Source organism: Anopheles nili, chromosome 3, assembly GCF_943737925.1.
Source record: "Anopheles nili chromosome 3, idAnoNiliSN_F5_01, whole genome shotgun sequence".
Classification (NCBI taxonomy): domain Eukaryota; kingdom Metazoa; phylum Arthropoda; class Insecta; order Diptera; family Culicidae; genus Anopheles; species Anopheles nili.
The window spans coordinates 70,286,893-70,310,562 of record NC_071292.1 but is presented as its reverse complement, the minus strand read 5'-3'; the positions used below and the strand labels follow the sequence as shown (position 1 = coordinate 70,310,562).

General features: G+C 46.3%; 4 protein-coding genes across 4 annotated transcripts in view; 2 read left to right on the top strand and 2 right to left on the bottom strand.

Moving 5' to 3' along the window:
- Positions 1–587: 587 nt before the first annotated feature.
- Positions 588–2,600, bottom strand: LOC128725378 (double-strand break repair protein MRE11). The gene is made up of 2 exons (XM_053819119.1): positions 2,492–2,600; positions 588–2,422 (listed from the first exon to the last, which is right to left on the bottom strand). The coding sequence occupies exons 1-2, from the start codon at positions 2,598–2,600 to the stop codon at positions 588–590; spliced, it is 1,944 nt and encodes a 647-aa protein (XP_053675094.1).
- A 745-nt stretch (positions 2,601–3,345) lies between these two features.
- LOC128723479 (transformer-2 protein homolog alpha-like) lies at positions 3,346–5,476 on the top strand. Its single transcript, XM_053817225.1, has 4 exons — positions 3,346–3,484; positions 3,571–3,918; positions 4,156–4,460; positions 4,537–5,476. Exons 1-4 carry the CDS (start codon positions 3,452–3,454, stop codon positions 4,646–4,648), a joined length of 798 nt encoding a protein of 265 aa, XP_053673200.1. The 5' UTR covers positions 3,346–3,451; the 3' UTR covers positions 4,649–5,476.
- A 445-nt stretch (positions 5,477–5,921) lies between these two features.
- LOC128723481 (adrenodoxin-like protein 1, mitochondrial) lies at positions 5,922–7,180 on the bottom strand. Its single transcript, XM_053817227.1, has 4 exons — positions 7,088–7,180; positions 6,643–6,977; positions 6,495–6,546; positions 5,922–6,417 (listed from the first exon to the last, which is right to left on the bottom strand). Exons 2-4 carry the CDS (start codon positions 6,734–6,736, stop codon positions 6,066–6,068), a joined length of 498 nt encoding a protein of 165 aa, XP_053673202.1. The 5' UTR covers positions 6,737–6,977; positions 7,088–7,180; the 3' UTR covers positions 5,922–6,065.
- Positions 7,181–8,669: 1,489 nt separating this feature from the next.
- The window catches only part of LOC128723478 (putative uncharacterized protein DDB_G0291608), a 61,835-nt gene continuing 46,834 nt past the window's right edge, over positions 8,670–23,670 (top strand). Inside the window, exon 1 of the mRNA XM_053817224.1 lies at positions 8,670–9,391. Within this exon, the coding sequence (XP_053673199.1) occupies positions 8,900–9,391 (492 nt within the window). The 5' untranslated portion in view covers positions 8,670–8,899. The remainder of the gene's footprint in view (positions 9,392–23,670) is intronic.

Below are 23,670 nucleotides of genomic sequence, written 5' to 3'. Positions count from 1 at the left end.
GTGTGTGAGAGAGAGAGAGAAGTGGGCCTGACATTGTTCCCACCCACTGTAGGCCTCACAAATGGACCATGGATTGAACGGGTGTATGACACTATCGGACATGAGCAGGTGCCAGGAGGTATCCGTTCCGATGCATCAAACATTCGGGGGCGCTAATTCCTGCGTAACAAATTGAAGCCATGTTAGACCGACGAATGACGTGAAATGGGACGAAGCAGATGTACACTCGGTTCATAGAGTGTGAGAGCGTTTGAAAATTACCAGAAGTTAATCCGAGCCAGCACCATGACTTGGAAAACTTCACCCTCGCGACAAGTAATGAGCTGTTTATTTTAAAGTCATTTTTATTAAAGAAAAAACATAACCACATGACATTAAGTTTGAGTAGTTTTACATTTCAGGCGCTTTTGGAATGTCGATCGACAACTGGATCTATTTCTTTGGTGCCATCGCTCTGAGCGATGTACCTTTACTGTTATTATTTGTTAACTATAAGATAACCTCGTGTACAGTTCACGAATGAAATAAGAAGAAATAAAGTAGTAGTAATTAAAGATGGGTATATACACTCTTCAGTACCTCATCGCTTAATCGGCATCCGAATCAAAGCTCATCTGACGGGCACGTTGTGGGGCCTTTCTGACCGGTGTTCTGGTGGCCACGCTCGAGATCGAACTGTTGGCAGAAGATTGGCTAAACATGGAACTGATAGAAGCTTGCGATAGGCTTGCACCAGCGGTAGCCGCTTTGCTAGCACCTCTGCCTCCTCGAGATCCTCGACCGCCACGCGTACCTCCACCCCGGGGTTTCGCTGGTGCCGCCTTTACAGGCTTTTCCGTTTTCGAGCTACCACGTGTAGCAACAGGCCTTGCCGAAGGCAAATCGTCGTTTCGTGACACTGCATCATCGTCATCGACGATGTTGAAATGCTGCAAAGGCAGCAAGGGTGTCTTCTGCGACCGCTTGTCCAACATGGCAAGCATTTTGTCGTCAATATCTACTGTTTTGCTCATAAATTCGGCGCAAAGCTCTTCGATGTTTTCCTCGGTGGCCGGTTGCTTGGAGCGCAGATATTCGACCATAATGTCTTTGTAGAAGTTAAGGATTTTTTCCATCGCGTCGTCATCGTCGTGGTCAACACCACGGCGGCAAACTTCCAACATGCCACGTGGTGTCACCACCTCCAATTGGTTCTCTTCGTCCGCATTACAGAAGTAATCATTCACGATCTCTTCCACACGCTGGGCTCCCTCCCGATACGCTTTGTGCAACCTATCTTTGTCGACGGCCGCGTCATTTTCTTCCTTCGGCCGGATCGCCTTTTTGACCTTGAAAATCACCATATCCTGCGAATTGGCTACGCGTCCTTGGAAGCGACCCCCGAAACGAACCTTATTGAACTGTTGCTGAACGTTTGAGACAATCAGTCGGAGCCGAATGAGCGGCAGCTTGGGTTGACGCTCGTACCCTGTCAGTTTCTTTTGCGATCGGTTGATCAACTCTTCCACTCGTTCGGCAGCATAATCAATTACCTTTTGCTGTATGTCCCCCTCTTCCAGTTCCAGCTCGCTCGACAATTTGGCCAGATCTATCGTTTCAAACTCGAACGGACGCACCGTTTTGAGCGGAATCGGATCCATACGGAAGACGTTCTTGTAAATGCTTAGCAACCCACAGCACTTGGGTAGCGCTTCGCCCTCGGAAAGCGACGTGGCCACCGTCGAGCCGGGTTGCGATACGTAAAACCTTCGCACCGGATTCTCTTCCGGCACGATGCGACAATCATGCTCATGTCCCCAGATCACCAGATCCAGAAACTCGGGGAGCGCGTTCTCTGGCAGGTATTGTTTGAGCCCGCGTTCCGCCCGGTTCTGGTGCAGCACCATTATGTTGAAGAATCCGGGCTCGTCCGGTTTTTCCATGAACACCTTGCCGTCGGCAAAGAGCCGACAGAGTCGAGCATCGTTGATGAAGCTGAGCCCGTACAGAGCCAACTTTGTCTGGCCCTTCTGCAGCATGATCGGGCGGATTTTGATCTGGGACACGTCGTTCCATTTACCGAAGTAATTAACATATCCATTTGTGCTCAGCAAATCCATCGAGCTGATGCAGCCGAATCCGGTGCTATCGTCGTGGTTTCCGTGAATGGAAAACAGCGGTATGGCAATGTTCATGTTTGGATCCTCATAGTTTACGGTGCGGCTCAGCGACTCCAGGAAGTTTTCATTCTGGTCGCTCAAAAATTCCACCTTTATCGGCTTTTCGCCAAGCGTGTACGTTCTCAACAGCCGGAAACACTTATTCAGTGTATTCAACGAAGGATTGGCCATGTGAAAGAGATCGCCACCGAGAAGAATTATGTCTACATCGTTCACTACAGCATTCTGCAGAACTTCTTCGAATGCGTTGAAACTGTCCTCGCCTGCAAAGGGAAAAACAAGTTGATACCGGTACATTCTTGGCCGAGCATATACGCACTCTTAATCATTACCTCGAATCTGGTCTTTTTCGTTGTACCCCAGATGAATATCGCTTGCTACTAGTATTTTCAAAACGTCGTCTGGATTTTCATCCGTTTGTTGAGATGTAGATTCACTCATTTTAACGGTAAAGATATCTTAGGCTAGGTAAACTTACTGCAAACAAACGACCAAGAAATGTTCCTGAAATGCAAACCGCGCATTCGCTCCTGCTGACTGTCAAAATGCGCGGTTCGTGTGACACAGGGCCATTCTGAACCGGTACCTATAGAACCGCTACAGGGCTGCTTCAGCCTTCGTAACTCATAGTTTAATAGTATTTTAATGTGTAATGTGTTTTTTGAATCAACATCTTCGGGTAAGCAAAAAATAAATCCTTTTTAAATCTAGGAACAATGGTCTTGTTTCGATCAAACACTCTTCATACATATGGAGCTGTAACCTCAATCGCATCGTTCGACGTGACACAATAAACTCGCCGCGGCACCCGGAACGTCAAATTCCGTGACATTTTTCGAAACCCGTCTGGCATGGCGGTGAATACCTGTTTTCTATCATTCTAACACTGGTTCTAAATTTCTAGCAAATACGCCGGGTTAAACGCGTTTCTCGCCCCGATGTAGCGTGATCGGCGGTCGTTCCTTATCCGCGGAAGCCGGCCAGTACGAGGGTCGTGACCGAAGCTGGCCTACGGTTATCCGCTAGTGTATATCAGCTCAAGGCGCAAAATTGTTCGTATCTTTTACTCTTGTTGATAGTTTTACGAGCAATGCCACCAATCGACGGTGGAACTTGGCTTACAGTAAGAGATTAGTTTTTGAATTGCTAAGTGAATCGATTTCATATAGTTGCTCAATCCCCAAGATCCATTCGCTGTTCAGCCAGATATTGTAATGAATAATTGTTGCTAGATGAACTGTTATTGTTTTTGAGGAGTACTGACTAGCTCGCACCCGGTTCAACACAACAAAATGAGCCACTCGAGGAACTACAATTATTATGAGGTAAGAAAGGAGGTATTCAGGCGAATTGCCAGCATGGTGCATAAATATAATCATCCATTGCCTTCCCGGTTCGCGTAATTTCGCAGAACTCTAGATCGCGCAGCCGAGAACGAAGCTACCGGCGAGAGTATCGAGATGATTCAGAACGATACCATAGCACAACAGAATCCAGCCGTGGAGCTGATTACAGTGCCTCGAGCTATCGGAGAAGCTCCCATCATCGAAGTTCACACTCCACCTCGCACTATCATGACCACCCTCCTGCGTCCTCATCGTCGGGCATGGCCGGGCTTGAATGCTCGTCACACGGTTCCTCCGGAAAAGTGGTGTTGGCTGTTTTTAACTTGAGCATCTATACCACCGAGGCGGAGTTGTACGATACATTCTCGAAGTTTGGCCCACTACGAAAGACCACCGTCGTGCTGGATGCAAAGGTGAGTTCCGCGTCCCAACCAATATATCGCTGTGTAATCCGCATGAAATCCGATGGCATTTTGAAGCATAGATCCCATTTAGTTCCCATGCGGTAGATAAGCAATTCTGGAAAGTTATTAGGATGAAATGCACCCCCATCTGAAGAGTAGCAATATCATTAAAGGCCTTTCCGGACATCATTTCGCGGATACTTTTGTGCTTCTGTGGCAGAAATTAACGTATGCTTCTTTTTTTAGACCGGCCGTTCCCGCGGATTCGGTTTCGTGTACTTCGAGAGCTCTGAAGATGCCAAGGTGGCGCACGATCAAGCGAATGGTATCGAAATAGGCGACCGCCGGATACGAGTGGACTTTTCCGCAACGAACAAACCGCACGATCCAACGCCGGGCGTGTATTATGGGAAAGTATCCCATCCAAAGGGAGGTGGTTACGGGGCACACTCGGGGCATGGGATGTCCTCTATGTCTGGCTACCATCACTGCAGGGCATGCGAAGTCGAAGCCCGGGATCGAGAACGATGGGAACGGGACGCGCGCGCAAGGTAACGTCTTCTCCTTTCCCTCCTTTATTCCGTTTCTCACCGATTGCTGCATAATGAGACGATTTGCTTCCCACAGGGATCACTACTACCACGACAGCTATTCCGGTCACGATCGCAGCCGGGACCGTTCGATGACGGGCCGGTCCGGCCGGAGCGATTATTATCGCGGTGGAACGAGCATTCGCTGACAGTGGCCATCCTGCCATGCACCCATCGCTGTTGGCTAGGGCAAAGGGATTGAAAACTAGAAAAGGGAAATTGTAGCCCTTGTTTTTGCATTTGGTTTCGTCGCAAGCACAATCAAGACACTCTGAGCGAGCTAAAAACTGGATCCGGAACGTGCGAAAACGTTATGGAACGCAGCGCAAGGAGCGTTGCGTTGCATTGCACAAATCACAAAGGCATATTTGAGGAAACGAAGAAAAAAATGGACAACACGCACCGGGACGAAACGGCAAGGAAACTAGATATAATAAGAAAGCGGCCCGCTCGCCCTGGTACGGAAAGCATTGTATTGTGATTAGCTACTCCCTCCCGCTCGTCGCCCTGCATTGGAACAGGTTTCGATCGCCCTCTTCTAATGCGGCCATGAATATCGTGAAGAAAAACATATATTTTTAGCAAAAATTCGCACGGAAGAGGGGTTTCGCTTTTCCGTACGAGGCTCGCCGATCCCGATCTCAAACGTCCGGCCTAGGGAGGGAACTGGATTTTCCCCGACGCTTTGATGACGATTGTAGCACTGTTTCTTCCCTTATTGTGCTCCTCTGTTTTCTTTATTAATTCGTACTATATCGATGATATTTTTCTCTGCACAAAACTAGCCCAGAAGTGTAACTGCCGTAGCAGGGATGGTAAATTGTAGTAAGTTATCATTGTATCTCGATCCAAATAACTTCATCGTACTAGTTTGTTTTATTGGTGCATTTTAATCGGTTGGTGTTTCGTTATCCTTACATGCAAAACACGCACGTGTGTGATTATGTGAAAGGACATTGTAAAAAGATAAATCGCAAAAGAACACTAGTAGGAATAAATTAATTTCAATAAAAGACTTTATTAATAATTCCTGCGTACAACTTATTGCAGCCTATGATGGATCTATGTTTTAAACTTAAAATTCCAGGAAAATACAAAAAAGCGACCTACCGTTAGCATTGAAGTGACCTTGAAACGTATCTTCTCCCAGTGCCTAGGGACTGGTTTAGAATATCGCCCCTGCGGTTATGCTTACCGTGTTGTTTTTTTTACCCTTGGAATTAGAAGATGCACTCGTTCATACCGCTATGCAAATTATTTCATTCTGTAAAAATTAAACGAATCTTAGACGGTGCGAAGAGTTACAAAACCGGTAATTCCAGTCTTGTCGAGGATACTCATGAGAGGCAACGTTTTTCCGCTTCTAGTTTTGAACAACTATTCCGAAAACTGTTTAGATTTTCCGTATTGCTTTTATTGTTCTGCACAAATCTAACATCATCCCCTTTCATCTTAACAGATGCACCCAGCAATGTTACTCTACAGCCCGCCTATCGATGGATTGCGATACTACAAGTAACTAACAAAAAAGAAACATAACGTAAAAACGAGTCAACCAGAACTAGGCTAGTGAGGCTTTGGTTTGTGTCCGTCCACGTAAAAGTTCCGCGTTGCTTGCGGAAGCTGTAGACGCATCCCTTCCAGATCTTTCTGAAGCACAATCTGACATCCGAGGCGGGAATTTTCTCTCAGAAATGGCGCCATATCGAGCAGATCGTCCTCCTTTTCTTCTGGCTCGGTCAAGCGGTCGAGAAATTCGTCTTGCACATACACGTGACAGGTGGTGCAGGCCAACGACGCTTCACAGGCACCCTCCATTTCGATTCCGTGCCGATGGGCAAGATAAAGCACATTATCTCCAACCTTCCCCCGTACAGTCGTTTCCTTTCCGTCCTTATCAATGTACGTAATTTTTACTCTGTAAGTGAGAAGGAAAAACAAGGGGTCAAATACCAAACGCCATTCAAGCGCATTGCATGCATTAGTAGGCCATACACTTCGTCCTCGCTTTTAGGATCCTGCCATTCATATTCACCGTGTCGCAGTTCTACAGGCGGGAATTCATTCAAAGATAAGGCATCAATATTTGCATCTTAGAAGCACCACTTCACTCGTTGTTGAGCTGTGATTTCGTAATACTTACGAATCGTGCTGTGTATATTTCGAGGAATGATTGAACAAATCCATCGTTGGAACACACTATTGGATATGTGGCGAAGGGAAGCAGCGATAGCCATTGTTGTTTCGTTGACCACGGTCAAGGTGCGATTTTTTATTTCGAAGAACCAGAAAATTGTATTGTTTCGATACCTTGGGCTGAGATCCAACTATACATGCAACTGGCAGCAGTCTGTACGTTAATCGAGTAGTCTATCTCAGTAATGTATAACCGGATAATTGAAAATTATGTTAAAGCGGATGAGACCGATTAACAAATATATCAAACGAAAGACACCATTCACCATGTGTGGTTCCAGTCTTAAAAGATAGCAAGAGAGAGGAAATCAAACAAAATGAAGTTTTATTTCAATTAACATATGATTGGTCTCCAAAATAAAAACCAACAAAACAATGTTTTGTCTACGTACCTTCAGCAAGAATGCGGATTTAAATTTGAATGAAAAAATTACGAAATTTTGCGCTATCAATAATACCGGCCAAAACAATCCCATACACACACTTTCAATCTGACATCGCTTTTGACGTAAATAGCGTCAAAAATGAGAAAACAAGGTTATGAACGGCAAACGACAGCATGGCTATGGTGAAATTTTGCGCCAAATTTGATAGGAAATAGCTCAACATTCCATGGGAGCTAATTATGACGAAACGGATAAATGTATTCACTGCATGCAAAAAGAAACCATTTATTATAAGATTAGGCATTTGTTAAGTAAGTCCTCCATCCGTTTCGGATATTTCAAGCGATCGAGCACGTGAGCAAATTAACAGCATCATCTGCTTGTTGCTTGATCTTCAGCAATTGAAATCGTGGTATATTCGTCCTTTAAAAACACCATAAGTTAATGGTTAGTCCAGAAACAATATATGTGTTTATGTAAATCGGTGTATATGCATCAACCTCCGCTAAATGATACTAAAAACGATTGATATGATAACTATAATAACTTCTTGTCATTACTTTCAACATAGCATGACCACGTGGTAAATACTTTATATTTAAAGCACTTTTGAACATTCCAGCTATCTTTTGTTGTTTTATATTTGTTTCAAATTGCTTCCACCGTATGGTACAGCTTTTGTCCGTGATCATGTGCTGTTTTTTTTAATTTAGCCGTTCTTGTCGAAGTTCCTTCAAAGTGTTTAACCAGAGACAATCAAACGCTGTTTGTAAATTATGGGTTTATTTAACGAAAAACCACGAAGAAAGAAATACAGCACAGATTGTATGCTTCGAACATGGTGAGTTTTGTAGTAAACATAGCTTCTAAGCTGCCTTTATTTCGAATTTCGACTCATAGGAGGATATATTCACCCTCGAATGCTCAAGAAGAAGACAAAGAAAACGAATGTTTACTTTTCTACTCATTTTCTGACAGCTCCCTTTTCTTCTCGGCAAACCCATAACATGTCAAGAAAAGCGAATTTTCTAGCTTTCATGACGTCACCTCTTCCCATGGTAATATGGAGTACAAGCGAGATAGCGTGAGTGACATGTCATGACCACGTAGTGGTGCCTACCGAGTTTTTTTTGCTCCCTTTTCCTCCTTCCTGTCTATTGTTTCGCTGGAAATCGTCAAGGCAGGAAGCTCGGAATTTGTCCGCTCGAAATTTTCACCCATTTTCCGTCGGTAAGCAACGCACAATCGCACAACGTTGGTGAGGGAGTGAATCAACAAACCCGTGAACGCGTAAAACCGCAAAAATATACCGGCCTACAGCTGCAACAGCGCCGCGAAGCATACCTACCTCCTGTGTCTCGTTTGAGGCTCTCTCCCCCACACCAAGCCAATCATAATAATCCACTTTGCCAAAGATCGATTTTGCCCCCTACCGTTGTGAGCCTGGACCGCGCCAGCTGCTACCGTCGAGAAATTCGTGCGTTTTACAGTGCGCTTGTGCCTATGTACGATAGTGTTTCGTCGAAAAATTCGGTTGCCGTGACCGTGTGGCGTGTCTTAAAAGATACCGAATAGCGGGACAGTGCGTGTGAACCTTGCCGAAGCGAAGAGGGTGAAATTGCTCCCACTGCGCAGTGCTTTCGTTCTTTCGTACCACACGGTCCCCCGTAGTTTTCCGCTGGTGTGAAAAAGCGAACCGCTCTTATCGCCCGGTTCGCGCTCGCAACGTCGCAAAAAGAAAAGAAAAAAGCGAAAACCCGAACCACCTCGTACACCAGTGCGTCGCGGGAGCGCAAGGATATCGCAAAAGCCGCTTGAATGTTCGACACAATGATGCAGCAAGCCGTATCGATCAAAGCGGAACCGGACTGGAGTGACCTTCTCGTGCCGGAACCGGACAATCGCGCACAGTATGCGCTGGAAAACGTGATCCGCCAGCAGCAGCAGCAGCACCAGCAGCAGCAACAACAGCTGCTGCAGCAGCAGCAGCAACAACAACAACAGCATCACCAGCAGCAGCAGCAGCAGCAACAACAACAGCAGCAGCAACAGCAACAACAGCAGCAGCAACAACAGCAACAGCAGCAGCAGCAGTATCATTTGCGCAATGGTGGTGGCGGAAATATGCCACAAAACACGGCCAATCCTGCCGCGCTTGTGAACGGGGTTGCGGCCGGATCGAGCGTCAGCCAGCAGTCGGGCGGGGCCCCCAGCGAGGACAACGAGCCACTCGACATCATCGAGGCCATCGGCGACTCGGATGATAACGATTTTGCCGAGGCGGAATCGCTGACGTTGCAGCAGTACAAGGTAAGTTTTGTTGGCTGGTTCGTTGGCCAGGGTTTTGCGCCCGAACCGACCGTGTGGGGTGTAACCCATGGCCACACCACGCGGAACGTCCAGGACCGGGCGAGGGCCATTTTGTTAGCATCGTAAAATTTCGCTCAGTGTGTACATTCTTTCGCGTTTTGTTTTCCTTTCGTGCATCCGTGTTTGTTTGGCAATGGCTGGGCAAACACGGGAAAATGGGACGTATTCGAAGGCCCGGTCCGGGGGACCTAACCAGTACGCGCCGGATGCAGCGTCTTTGGCGTGCTCCGGCCCGACCAACGTGGCGTTGTGGCCCTCACTCGCCGACGTTTATTTGTTTACACAACTGTGTTCCACTTTCCGGCCGAGCGCGCCCACACGTATGTGTGTGTATGTGTGTGGCTGCCATCTGCACGCTGTGATCTCTGCGTTGATGCTGATTTACGATCGCCGACTGGGGATGTAAAAGGATCTCCAGCTAGCGGCAACAGCCGTAGACGCGATGTTGCTAGACGAGCTATATCTAGCTCATAGCCAGTACGGATCGTTGCTTGATTCGCCGGGAGGAAAACGCCGAACGATACCTATAAATTTGGCACCACGCTGGGGGTGGCGTGTTATTTGCGTAGGCAGATTGGAATATTTCGTGCCAGGTTTCAGTCAGTCTCGATTTCTGCGGGAGAAAGCGTTGCTCCGCCGATCTATTTGCAGAAGCCGGTGTGAATGTCTTCGCTGATCGCACGTGGGCAAATAGAGGAAAACAACGCGATTGTCTCGTATTTCTGGTGCAGTCTGTGGAAGCTATGCATTAGCATGAATCAATCTTCGTTGACGATGTGTAAACAAGGGTGCCAAGAGATAAATGTTATTAACGCTGGAACCATGTACGTGAAAATTTTGTTAGAACAGCTTGACGACTTTACTTCCCTTTACTCTAGGGATACATTAAAAGCGAAACATATTTGTTTGAACATATCCATAACCGTTTACTACAAACAACGGACAATTTTGAAGCAAAAAGGATGATGCTTTGGCCGGAAAATGCGTCAATCCTTAAACGGTCCCCTGATGGATGGCTTCCTGAAGGATCGATATGCTTTTGCTAGCGGGCATTTTGACTTCTTTCCGGATTTTCATACACGTTCTTCCTTCGAACAAAAAAAAAGGACATCGTCGGTGGCATCAGGTGCAGATCTGTCCGTCCTTTGTTTTGCCAAACCCCAACTGCATCCCTGCGGCGTGTTGCATTGCTACCGAGCGGATGCGAGCGTCCCTTTTCACTATTTCATGCCTTCCTCCACCGACGTGTGTGTGTGTGTGTCGAATATGCGGGGACATTAAAATCCGTACGATTCTGCGCCGTACCGTCACGCTTTCCATCGGCAGCTTGGCTGACAAATCGGGCGCACCCTTCTCAAGCGCGGCCAAATGTCTGGTAGGTGCGGAGCCAATCCCTCTCGCAGGACTCACGCTTCCTTTTAATGCACGCGTGCATGCTTTTAGGTGCGGGATTTCACTCCTTTATCGCACTCCGGTTCCGCAATTCCGGCAGAGCGGGAGAGAAGGTGCACACGATAGGTGGAAACAAGGAACGGGGAAATGGGTGATGGTGAGGAGGAGGACCTCGCCTTGAGTACAAAGCACCGGAGGATCATTTGCCGATGGAATGGAAAGCACAGACGGTGCCGCCGTGAATAAAACTCGTAAAACTTTATAACATCCCATGAATTAAACTTTATTTTACGCTGTGTTCTTTTATTATTTTTTTCTTTTACTCCTCTACGACGTTTTATCGTTTTAGCTGCGAGCTTCGCACCATCATCCGAGGGTGGTGCGTTGCTACGCGAGTGTTCGTGTGAAACGAGGACGTTGCTAAGCGATTTTCCATCGCGCTCTTTGTTCGGGATTTTTCTTATATCTCGTCGATGCTAGTGGTATTTTCAAAACTCCCTAGCTCGATCGTTCCATCTCTCGCTAGTTTTTATCTCTCTCTCTCTCTCTCGCCTTCTCTCTTTTTCTTTCTCGCGCATACACTTTCCGTGAGCTCGCCTGACAACCACTCGGTTTTTATTATTTTTATAACTATTATTTTTACACTCGCATTCCCTTCCTCCGAACCGAACCGTAGGCTTACCGCTGGTTCGTCTGCGAGGCGTCAACAATTTTCGGCAGCATTTTCCAGGCCACACTACCCCTTGCCGGGAACGGAGTTTTCTCGGCTTTTCGTGAGAGCCACGGTGCTGCCCTGCAGGCAAACGCTCGCGGTTGTTCACCGCTAGGGAGTTATTATTGGTAGCGTTTTCTATCTTTTCAAAAAGAAGAACAGAAAAAGAAAATTCTTTTCGTTTCTATATTTCTGATCTTTCGCTTTATTTGACACCACATGGGGGCGCTCTTAGTTATATATTTTTGTAGATTCTTTGGGTGTGTTTATTCGTTTTATATTTAGAAATATCTCCTAAGGAGGGAATAGACGCGTGAGACGGTTGATCAACTCATCGGACTCCTACAGAGCAAAAAGTCATGTGACGCTACGATGGCTGACTTCTCAACTCGCCTTCTTGATGTGTTGGTCCATTTTAGGGCAAAGTTTAATTGGTTCTCTTCATGCCAATTTGTGCCTTTATTTTATACAACCGGTTGTATTTTATTTCTGGCTATTAAAGATAATTTCTTTTATGCTATTAGCGAGAAGCGCCTGTAGGGCCGGCATCCTCAGTGATGCAGAGAAAATTTTGCTAATTGATGCACCCTGCAGCTGCATGGCTTTGGTCCGGTATTTCTGCACCGTTTGGATGGTGTGTTGGTATGTTATTAGGCAGTTTTTATGCACATTTAAAATTTTAATCGTGTTACATAATTATAGTGTTATTTTTCCCACAAATGAGAAACTATCGATTCTCAGACGGCCGAAGTAGCTGCTCGTTATAAAGGAATGTGAATAGCGTCTGCGGTTGCAAATTACAGGAGAAAATTACTTTCATTTTATTATTTCAGTTCAAATTTTATACTTATTTTCTTGCTGCTTTTTCGCTCCTTCCACCTAACCACAGCTTTTTCGGTAGATCAATTCGCGTTTCTCCCGAGACCAAACCTCTCTGCAACCAGCTACCGAGGCTCTCGAGTATCTATCTCGCTCTCGGAAAATGGGGGGTTTTTATTTTATTTAGTTTGTTCATTTCAACAGCTTCCCCGCTTATTGTTGTTAGCCTCTCACCCTCATCTCTTGCCTTCTACCCGCTCCTATTGCTAAAGGTTTGGCCCTGCGTGACGACGCTCCTTTAATCGTCTTTTTCCATTGCTATTTTCGGTTGTTTTCTGTTTTCATTTATTTTTATTGTTATTGTTATGGAAGACGGATCCCCGCTCGCACCGTCATCTCAAACCACACCGTCCGCCCGTCAGCGGGAGCCTGGTGACTCTATTGCTTGCCAGTTTTCATCAGCCACCCAACGTTTTCCCTCCCATTTCTGCGTCCACACGCACCGTCAGGTTGTTGAAAACACGGCGCGAAAGGCGCACGCATTAAAATTCGTTAGTAATTCCTTCGATGGCCGAACCAGCAACGGTTGTTGTTGTTCTTCTGCTGCTGCTGTTGAGATTATATTTATATTTTGTTTCCCTTATTTCCTTAGCGCAGGAATGCCACTGCGTGGGCGGAAAGAGCTGATGGTGGAGATGAGAAAAGTATTTTTATTTTATAGCACCATCGTTGGCTGGATCATTTTATACAACGGGGCACAATTATACTGCGGTGTTTTCGGTTCCGCTTCGCCGTTGTCTCGTTCTCACTTGCACGGTTGCCGCCTGCCCGATCTTCATCTCCACCACGGTGAATTTTATGATCATATTAAAAGTTTTCGTTTTATAACAATAATTTTGTTTTTCGCCCTATTATTTTGCTTTGTTTTTTTTTTCGTTTCCGGGCACCGTTTCTGGTCTCGTGTTCACATCGCTTTGATGATGGCAGCCCTGGCTTTTATATCCTCCTGATTTGGTGTTGTGGTTTTTGAAAAATTTTAAACTCCCAAATTTTAGTAGCAATTTGGCTGCCGTTAATTGCAAACCCCTGTGGGCTGGATTTAATTCAACGTGCACGGTGCGAGTTGAGAGCCCGCTGGTTTTCGGAGTGAGGAGAGCTTTCCGAGAGGTTATATTTCATGGTTTGTTCGCTATATATATTTGCTTCATTTATATCGCCTTTATCTTTCTTCTATTGTTCTCCTTCTGGTGGTTTATTTATCTCCGGTCAGTGCCCTCCTCAATCATTAGGAGGGCATGTTTTCTTTCGATGGCTTACGTCTTCGTCTATTCGTACTTTTCAAATGTATATTTTGTTTACATTTTTCTGTGCAGATGTATTTGATGCTCTCCCATATGCGAGGGTATATTTATTTTCTAATTTTGCTTTACCATTTTCGTTGTTTTCTTTAGAAAACTCTCCTCTTTTCATGGAACTGTCTCTCAATATAGGCTGGCGAGACCTGCTAGCATGTGGTGGTTTCTGTTGTTCACGCACATGTTTTAAAATTATTGTTATTATAATTTTTCTCTCATCGCTTCGTTTCTGTATTCTGGGTATAAGTTTTTTTTTTCGCTTTTGTTATACTTCCTGCCTTTTATCCTTTTTTTTTATTTTCATTTTCTATCTCTCTTCCTTTTTTTTTGCTTCCTCTCTCACCCAACCGAGGTGTCGTTTTTCTTTTCATTGTTCACTTCCCGTATCGCTTCGGCCCTCTTCTCGTCATTCCCATGTTCGCTGCCGGCAGGTTTATTATTTCTTTTCCGTTTGTCGTTAAAAGCCATTACCGAGCACAAAACTTAACAATTCCAATCAACCAACCCGCACAAGCCGAGCCAGCAAATCTGGGATTTTAATTTGGAATTTATCTTTAGAAACTTCGCCTCTTATTGCCGTTCCGTTCGACCGCACTATATCACGTAGGCGAAATAATCATGCTTTTTTGTAGCATAATGCCATGGATCTGGGTTGAGCTTCTAAATATGAATTTATTGCCCCGCCAAGCTCCGGCACAGGGCTGTAATTTAGTTTTATTTTCTTGTGGCTTCGTTGTCCGGGGACTTAATGCAAAAGCCCGAAATGAATGAAATCGGATGGTGGTTTTTACCGCTATTTATGAAATACGGAACGAATAAGCTGTTTCTTTTTCGTTTGCTTTTAGCCCATGTCCCTGTTTTTTTGTTAGATTAAAATGTAGATAATTTCGTTGCATTTGAATAAATTTATGCATTGTTTCGTTTTTTTCTCCCCATAAAATTATCGATTCCATCGCACCGGCATGTGCCGGTATCTTAATCTTTTTCTCTCTTTCCCTTGTTCTCCATGTAGCAAAGGTCTCTCCGAAGTCCGAAATTATGTACACCGGGGATGGATTAGTTCTCCGTTATTTTGTATGACCTTTTTACGTTCTGCTGCCGTTGCCTTTTTAAGAAGCTATTCTTTTTTAGAGCCTCTGTTAAGGTGCGAATCAAATATTAGCTCGTAAAATGTGCTGCTCATTTAACGTCGCTTTTCAGTGCACAGGCGCGGCTTTCGTAGTATCCGGACCACCGGATCAGGCGAATCTGCGCAGCACACCGCCCTCACCTTCTGCGTAATATTTAACCTAGTTTTATAACTATGCAATCAAGCCATCGCAATCAAAAGGTCTGCCACGGGCAAAGCTCGAAAGGGGTTCAAGGAGCCGCCAGCCTGCCGTAGACAGACACCGAGCCACCAGGGGGACGGTAATTGCCCGGTTTCGAACCTACGTGTATATGAGTGTGGCCATAATTCCGTGGCGTGCTTTTAATTAAAACTCCTACGCAGTGCATGTTTTACGCGTTTCCTATAAAAACGATTCTAGTGCGCGCGTTCTGTCGTTCGTGTTATCTTGCGCCGCGCCGTGGTGTATTTGCCAAAAACGAGGAGGACATTAACAACAATGGCAGACATTAGCAACAATGATGGCCCTACAACAAGCGGCACAGGGACCGCGTTTGCACAGGGTGATTGTTTTGAAAGTTTATGCGTCCTTTTTTATGTTTTCGTTTTGTAAATCTACTGTGATTGGTTTCATTATTTTTTATATACCGTAATCACGTTTTTAACAAAGCTTACTTTAATCATTTTGATTTCCCATTCCTTATCGTATGACGTAATGTTTAGCTAACAGTCATTATAAATGCAAGCTCTTGCTTCATTTTAAAGCCATCGCGCTCTCGCCATGAATATAGCTCATCAAAATGTATTTATCTTTGCTGACATTTAAATTAAAAACTCTTCACAGCTCGTATTCTACCCCGCCGTGTGTCTTTTGTCGAAGAACGCCACACCGTAAAATTACCATACTCATTACCATTTTGACAGCGTAATGTTTCGACCCGAAACTTGACGATAGCCGGACTGCTGCTTCTTTTCGCATTTCCTCCCCGAATCCTGCCAGTGACTTACCGTAGGTGGTGCTGAAACGTGCAAATATGCAAACAGCTGGTTGGCTGAAATTCAAATCCATCCGCACGATATATGTGCCCCGTTTGCGGAACCACCCTGTAGCCTAGGAGTCTTGCGCAAGTACACTCCGTTTTTCGTTCGTGTATGTTCGTTAGCGAAAGCTATTTGCCTGCCAGTCGTCGTATAAAACCCCTTTTGCATAAAACATTTCATATTACACATAAATTTATATTTCTCTCATTTATTCCACCCGCCACCACCATCAGCGTATCCTCCACTCCCGGTGATGTTCATTTTGTTGCCTTTCGATCGACACCCGTTCACTCGTCCTGAGTTTCAGCGGTGCAACTCTACTGATTTTATTATTTTCCCGCTAAGCGACGGTCTCTTTCTTGATTTATTGCTGCCTCTCTCTCTTACCACGCCGGCTATTGTTTTCCTTGCCTCTCATTTGCTCATTTCGACCGGGGTCCTTTTCTCTCCAAAAACAACCCCCCCAATGGGGCAGATTCTTACTCACTCAACAAACCGATGACTCATTTGACTCTCAACAAAGGATCTCTTTGATTTTCCTCTCCCCCTGTGTGTGAGTGTGTGTGCATCTTTCCTACTCTCACGTTCTCTCTCTCTGTCATTCCTTTTTCCATCAACTGCACACTATCTCTCCATGATGATCGCCACATCGTCCGTTTTCATCTCTAGCTATCTATGAGCCTCTCTGTTTGTTCGTTTCGAGTTTTCTCGGGATGGAAATTAAACAAAATTAAGCGCTTATCTTCCTGTCCGTATTCCAGCTGCACGTTGATTACTTTTTCCATCCTCTCAATCAATCTTTGCATCTCTCTTTCTCTCTCTCTCTCTTTCTCGGTCCATATGCTAGCACATCCTGCGGTTGGTTTAAGCTTTCTCAACCGTTTTGGTGGAGGATTCAAGTGGCTCCTGCTGGGTCGTCCTCTTCTCGTTTCGCTCCGTGTCCCCCACTTGGGGTTTAATGGTGTTGGATCTTCCTCCTGGATATCTGCCCCTCTCCTCCCTCTTCCTCCCAGCCATGTGTAAAAACCTCTCGAAAGCCATCTCGAACCAGCTCCGTATTCCGTTCTATTTTGAAAACGTTAGTTCATTTCTCGCTTTGATTACTAGTATTGATTTTACATTAAGTCAGTAAGTGTTATTTCGGTCGTCGCCACACGCGCCCCCTTTCCCACCATCGGAACGCGCTCGCTATCGTCGCTCTTTGTTTAACTACCCCCGTGCTGGCTTTATGTGCTGCTCGAACCTCCCGGCCCCAGGACGACGGGACTGTAACTATCTATATTTATTACGGCAAATAATGAACGTTATTTCCATTCCGTGCTCACCTAACCCCCGACCCCATCGCATTTCCCGCCATTTTCCCAGCTCGAATAGCAGTTGTAATAAGGCCGTAACTCATTACCCTCCGAGCCTTTCGCAAAATCCTGCCACCACGTGCTCGGGTTTGACAGTGCCATCTGGTGGTGGCTAGCACAAGCGAGGTCAGCGATTCCAGGATCATTCGTTTCGCCAAAGGAAAACCGCCAGAACCAGTGTGGTTAGTGGGAATAGTTTCCGTGTTTCTTCCGCCTTTGCGGTACGGTAAGCTGCGGTTCAGTCTTCGCTCCGCATACCCGTTAGCGGAAGATTCCGATCGAGTTTTGTCTCAAACACTTACGCCCATTGTCGTCGCAAACTTTGCTGGGGTCAAGCACCTGAAATGCCATTTCATCGGCGAATGGCATTATGATTTGTTTTTTTTTCATCTTTCGTGTTCTCCGACATTTGCACCTCCTTCACATTGCACACTGAATTCTCCCGCTTATTACAATAACAAGTTGCGCATAATCAATTCCGGTGCCGTCTGGAATGTTGAGCATTAGTTTTAAACAACTTTCTTACACTGAACCCCCCAAGAACGGAGAGATGGTATGACGATTGGAGGACACCCTCAAGGACGACATAACTGTGCTAGTCCTCATCAGCGCTATCAACGTCTGCTCCCGTGATGAGAGTGTTGGAATTTGATGCTGCAAAACTTGAACCAACTGCAGCAGCAGCGTGCTTTTCTCTCAGTAATTACGCCGGGTGCCGTACTGGTGGACACCGCAGAACCATGGATAAAAGGAGTTGACCACCGGAATGCATTCCCTGCAGCGTGCGTGTGCCGTGTGTGGAAGAGGGAGATGTGAAGCCAAAGTGGAGATTAAATCGAAAATTCTCGTCGTCCACACACCCACACACACACCCTCATCCGCGTCCGAACGGTTTTTTGGTAAAGATGTCCTGATCGTCCTTCGGTTTGTACCTTTCGATAATGGTTTCCTTCACCCAGCTCGAGGCCAAGGAATGCCATGGCAAAGGATTTTCTCCAACACACACACACACATTCACACCAAAAATGCCCCTCTCCCCCCTCGCACTCTGCATGCTCATCCCGTCACGATCAGTAAGGGAGCTTAAAAGCTTTCCCATTCCCCTTCGACCTTGGTCAACTGGCGTTGCGTACAGGGCAGGGGTCAACCGGAACTGGCAGGCTGTTGGGTGGGTTCGGCGGTCGAAGGGATGTGGGGTGGGGTATTGATTTTTCATTTTGGCCAAAGGCACAAGTTCATTGTGTCGTGCTGCTTGTGGATCATGGTGGAGCCGGTCCCTGTTTCGTGGCCTTATCCTTTCCGTCGTCCTTGCGTGAGAATGAGAAAGGACGAACAAAATTCACTGCAGTAAGCCTTCGTTACAGTGTAATGTAACTCAGGACATCATTCCCTCTCACTTTCTATCTCTCGCTTTCTCACTCTCTCTCTCTCTCTCTCTCTCTCTCTCTCTCTCTCTTTACCTCCCATTATGCCCCCTGTCCGTCCGCTTTTTGGTACAGCTGTACGAAGCTGTTCGTTATTTCTTTGCATTATTTCATCGTTATCATTTTATGATGCCATTAATGTGTACGTGCCGGCAAATGACATTCAATGATGCTGCCGACGACGAGCCAAAGCCACGATCATGACGATGATGATGCTGATGATGACGGGGATGATTATGGATATTTCTAGAAGGAAAACGGTTTTGTGTGTATATATACATAAATAAATGTATATATAGTAGCGATATTATAACAGTATTTCTTTGTTGCCTCGCTTTTGTCCTAGCCATCATTTGTTCACGTCTTGGCTTTTGGTTTCCCGTTTCACGCGCTAGGTTGGGGTTGGCCCTTTCCACCCAGCAGCGTTCCCCCCTCCTGCATGCTTTCTCTACTCTTCTCTCCCGTCTCTCTCTCTCTCTCTCTCTGCATTCCCCGTGGCTGTGAGTTCAATGAGATAATTAAATTTTAAAATAATATCATTATATTATCCAACGTGGCAGCAGTGGCCGCGCCAGCTTCGCACCCCTTCGAAGTTCACGCGTAGCACCGTCGACTCGAAGGAACGGATACCACCGGGCGAGCAAGGAACATAAAATTAAAATAGCTTACGAACGAGTTGCGGGGCGCGATGTATGCGCCGCGGGTGGGTACGGCATTTGCTGCGGCTCTCTAGCTCTCTATAACATTGTACATGAAAAGCGTGTCGTCTTACATAACTTTTAACATGATTTAAAACATTCGCACATAGCCCGAGTGCGGCATTGTGACGTAGCCGGTGTTGTTGGGTTGGGGAAAGGAACTGGCAAGAAAATGGCGTTTCACGTACAATTTATCTTTATTATTTGACTCCGGCATCCTCCATCTCTCCCCCTTCTCGGCCACCAGCCGAAAGAGATGGTTGTCACGGAAAGAGCGAAAGGAAAGATATGCCATAACACTTCGCTTCACAGAAGACAAGTTTTCGAACGTTGATTTCTTCCCGCCAATGCCTCATTCGCTGTCAATGTGTACGTGTTACAGCGAAGGGTGAGTGCGCATTTGGATGCGCTTACGAATGTGCATCGCACGCATTGTAGGGGGTGGTGTTGCGAGCTGCAACATGCAATACGCGCTTTCCAAGTGTGCTTGAGGCCGTACATCAAACAAATGCCGCATCCGGCAAACACCCTCGCCAACGTAGCAACGCACGAGGAGAGTTCCACAAGTGTGAGGCGTTCCCATGGCCAGAAAGGGCGCACTGTAATCCGTCCACCATTCGTTGGGGGCTGTGTTTGGGTGATGGATTCCCTCACCGAACCGATACTACCGTGATCCGTGCAGGCGTTGTCGCTAGCAACACTGAACATCAATCGAACGGGTCTAAAGTTTTCTTCAATTAACCGATTGGCCGGGCAGCACACTGCTGCATTGCTTTTCCCCGCCGATGGCGTCTAGGGGTTGTCTTGTGCGAAGGGCCACAGCGAGTTCCTGGCGGGTGCTTAGTGCAATTGTTAAACGACGAACGCGAGTGCATGAGGGCATCATCTCGGGGTCGTGAGGGTTTCAATTTATATATCGCTTGCTGTATGATTTCCAATTCCCGCACCCAGCAACGGACCACCATTTAAATGCGGAATTCGCATCCTCCGCTTGCTTCTCTGCATAAAGTGCCCTGCTTGGGTTGCAGATGTAGCGTTTTTTTTTTGTTTGTTTGATGCCATCCCGTAATTAATAAGCACTTTTGGGTGATTCGAACATAACACTGATATCCTTCACCCTCAATCACGATCCTTCTTCCGTTTGGGCTGCTGGTTGATGCGCGTCGTACGATTCTCACACCGCCAGAATCAGCGAGCAGTGTTCTTTTCCGCTGCATTGTGCTCTCTATAAGGAAATATCATTACTTACAACCATTTTTTGCTGTTGTTGTTCCGGACGTGCTGCTGGTGATGTTGTTGCTGCGCTCTACCAAGAACCCAAGCCTGCTAAGCCTGATTGATGATGGTGAGAAAGCACCAGGCCGCGTTGCTGATGCTTCGGTGTTAACGGCGTGTTTGCGCAAGTTGTTTATTCAGTTGGATTTCATTCATTCGCTGTGGTGGCAAGGCATATGGACTCAACCGAACGGGTAAATAACCTGGACAATATTCCGCCGAACACGCGGCCCCACACATCGTCCCCCTTGCGCTTTTTGACCGCTAGCCCAAAAGAGATGTTTCTTTTGAGGTCGAAGATGCTACCGAGAATTGATGGAAAAATGATGTGCTTTGAACGTACAGATTTTCCTCCTTTTTTTGTAATATTTTTCCTTGGTATACTGTTTTTACTCTCCCGTAAACAGACGGTTAAAAATGGAATTAAATTCCACAAAATCGAACGTTTCTTTTTCTTGAGCACTTGGCCGTGCGCAAATATTCTTCCATGCTTCATGATATATAAATATCGTTGTACAATTACTTCTACCATCGCCACCGCCACCGGATGAGTAACTAAAGTGATTGATTAAAGCTATAAAATGATCGCATTTGGTAGGATTTAAAATAAAAATCCCTCTCTCTCTCTCTCTCTCTCTCTCTCTCACTCACACAGCATCGTTTCGAACGTGGAAGAGAGGGCACGCGGCATATTTTGTGCAATGGCAATAATTTTCGTATTTCCCCATTTTCAATTCAATTACTATTTTTATTTGGACTACATTCAACCCTCCATCCAAACCCCCCGATTTGCTGTCTTCCCTGCGGGCAAACGACGCATCAATCGGCTCAAAGTGGTCGTCCGGGATACGGGTCGAGTGGGTGGGACACGCTTTTCCAGCTCTCTTTTCCCTCCCTTTTTCGCGCTCCGTGCTCGATGATTCATGTGGCAAAAATGTCAAAAATCATTACCGTTTCCACCTGGCGCGCCGAAAGAGCGGGTGCCAGGATGGAGAGAGAGCACGTCTTCGGTTTCACGGTTTTCCTCGTCCGATCACCGCGTCTCTAGAATGGAAAATAATTAATGCAACAAATGAAAATAAACTGCACATTTTACCATACCCCCAACCTGTGTGTGCACTATTCAAATGGCGGATGAGCGACCGTGTTGTGTGTAGGTGAGAGAGAGAGAGAGAGAGAGAGAGAGAGAGAAGGTGCATTCGTTTTTCCGATTGGATTTATTTCGTGCACAATTGTGGTGCGTATGATGCTCGTATCGAACGTATCGAAGCTAGGAATCAGGCTGGCTGGTTGGCAGGAAGGAGAGCGAAGGCACGCGCTCATGTCGTACCACGGATCACCATTTGGCGTTAATCCACGGTGTTGCCATATTTTGTTTTATTGTTCGGGGTGCCCTTTATTTGTTTATTTATTGTTTCGTTTTCGCGTTTTGTCGTGTTGTGCTCACCCGTTAAATTTCATCCTATTAAAAACCAACCCCTCCTGCGATCGATCGAGCGCTGCTGCTCGTATGTTGGCAGTTAACATTATGTCGGTGTTAACCGCTGCGCCACCAAGAGACCCCGGATTAAGGCCGTGTGCATAAATTTTAATTTAAACAACAAACGAGAACGCAAACAACGGCGAATCGAGAACACGCGGTGTACGCGCGCGCGCGTGCGCAAACGAACAGAAACTGCAATTGTGGCGGAATCAGATTCCTTCGACTCTCACCCTCCTCCCCCTCTTCCCCTGGGGTCCACCCGATGGTTGCGAATGCGAAATGGCATTTTTACGATTCCAATCCAATTCTAGCACGGTGGCGCACAATCCAATCGTTATCCTCCCAGGCTCCTCGGGTGCGCGGTTCATCGGCGGAACGATGAATTATGGATACCACCCCGTCATCATCGCCGTCATCGTCATCGTCATCGTCTTCTTGCGGCACACCGCTCGTCCGTGCCTGCGTCACCTTTTTGCTCCTGATTCCGTTGGGTTCCTGATTCCCCCGTGCCCTAGCTCAGGCATAGCATCTTTTGTGTTTATTTAATCAGATTAAAAGAAATTATCTACTGCCATCCGAGCGTGATCGATCTTTCATGTTGCTGCCGTTACGTTTTTGCGGTACAGATTTTTCCCGACGCTTTCCCTCCGCGGCATCTTTGTAGGAGCAGGAGCAGCGGTGGCATCCGGCAGCCCACCGGAGCAGCTAGGCAACTTTCCTCAACCCACGGGAGCCGGCATCGTTTCGGTGTGTTTCTAATTCCAGTTTCCATCGTTCGTTTTTCACTGGAACTCCTCGGGCACGTGCCCGATTTTCCATTGGGGAAAAAAGGCTGGCTCTGGAGATTTTGCTGGGGGGAAATTTAAGTTAACATAAAGTTAGACACACACCACTTCGCGACGATCGCTAATGCATTTGTAAATTTTCCACCGGCTGCTAGTTTTTTTCCAGGTCGGGGCTTGACATTTGGCTCTCGCTTTGGCCGGAGTGTTGGTGATGGAATTATGCAGCGTGTCGTTAAAATAGAAATAAATTAAAACTCGACGAAGCAAAGCTCGAGAAACTGATGCGCTACTGAGGTGGATATTTTCCAATGATAAGCACGATGACGCCACTCGACGAGGATCATTTTGCTCAGGCCTGCTTCCGCCCTGATGTCCTCCACTACCGCACCCGGTCCAGAGCATTTCAAGCCATCAAAGTATTGAAAGTGCGATTTTTCGTTTTAATGGTTTTCGCTGTAAATACCCCGAATGAAAATTTGAACAAAATGAGATAGAAAGAGAGACGGGGAGAGTGAATAAAATTGGCGTCGAGTGATAAAAGCATCCATAGAGCGAGCGAATGGAAGAGAGAGAGAGAGAGAGAGAGTAAGCATTCACTGTGCTCGAAATCGTCACATTATGCTGGGCAATGAGTTGGACGGGAAACGAAATATAATGAAATAAAATCGACATTATGCAAATAACCACGGTTAAAAGTCTCCATCGTGGGAGGCGTGGGCCAGAGGAGCAATCTCTTGTGCTTATTTCGTCCTCCAGTCGCGCGTCCTGGCGA

Bases quoted from the DNA above. Each gene is read 5' to 3' on its own strand.
- LOC128723479 (XM_053817225.1), top strand. From the start codon at position 3,452: ATGAGCCACTCGAGGAACTACAATTATTATGAG. The intron at 3,485-3,570 runs GTAAGAAAGGAG...GTAATTTCGCAG, and splicing joins GGAACTACAATTATTATGAG to AACTCTAGATCGCGCAGCCG. The intron at 4,461-4,536 runs GTAACGTCTTCT...TGCTTCCCACAG, and splicing joins GAACGGGACGCGCGCGCAAG to GGATCACTACTACCACGACA.
- LOC128725378 (XM_053819119.1), bottom strand. From the start codon at position 2,600: ATGAGTGAATCTACATCTCAACAAACGGATGAAAATCCAGACGACGTT. The intron at 2,423-2,491 runs GTAATGATTAAG...TTCCCTTTGCAG, and splicing joins CGAAAAAGACCAGATTCGAG to GCGAGGACAGTTTCAACGCA.
- LOC128723481 (XM_053817227.1), bottom strand. From the start codon at position 6,736: ATGGCTATCGCTGCTTCCCTTCGCCACATATCCAATAGTGTGTTCCAA. The intron at 6,547-6,642 runs GTAAGTATTACG...TCCCGCCTGTAG, and splicing joins AAATATACACAGCACGATTC to AACTGCGACACGGTGAATAT. The intron at 6,418-6,494 runs GTATGGCCTACT...TCTCACTTACAG, and splicing joins CCTAAAAGCGAGGACGAAGT to AGTAAAAATTACGTACATTG.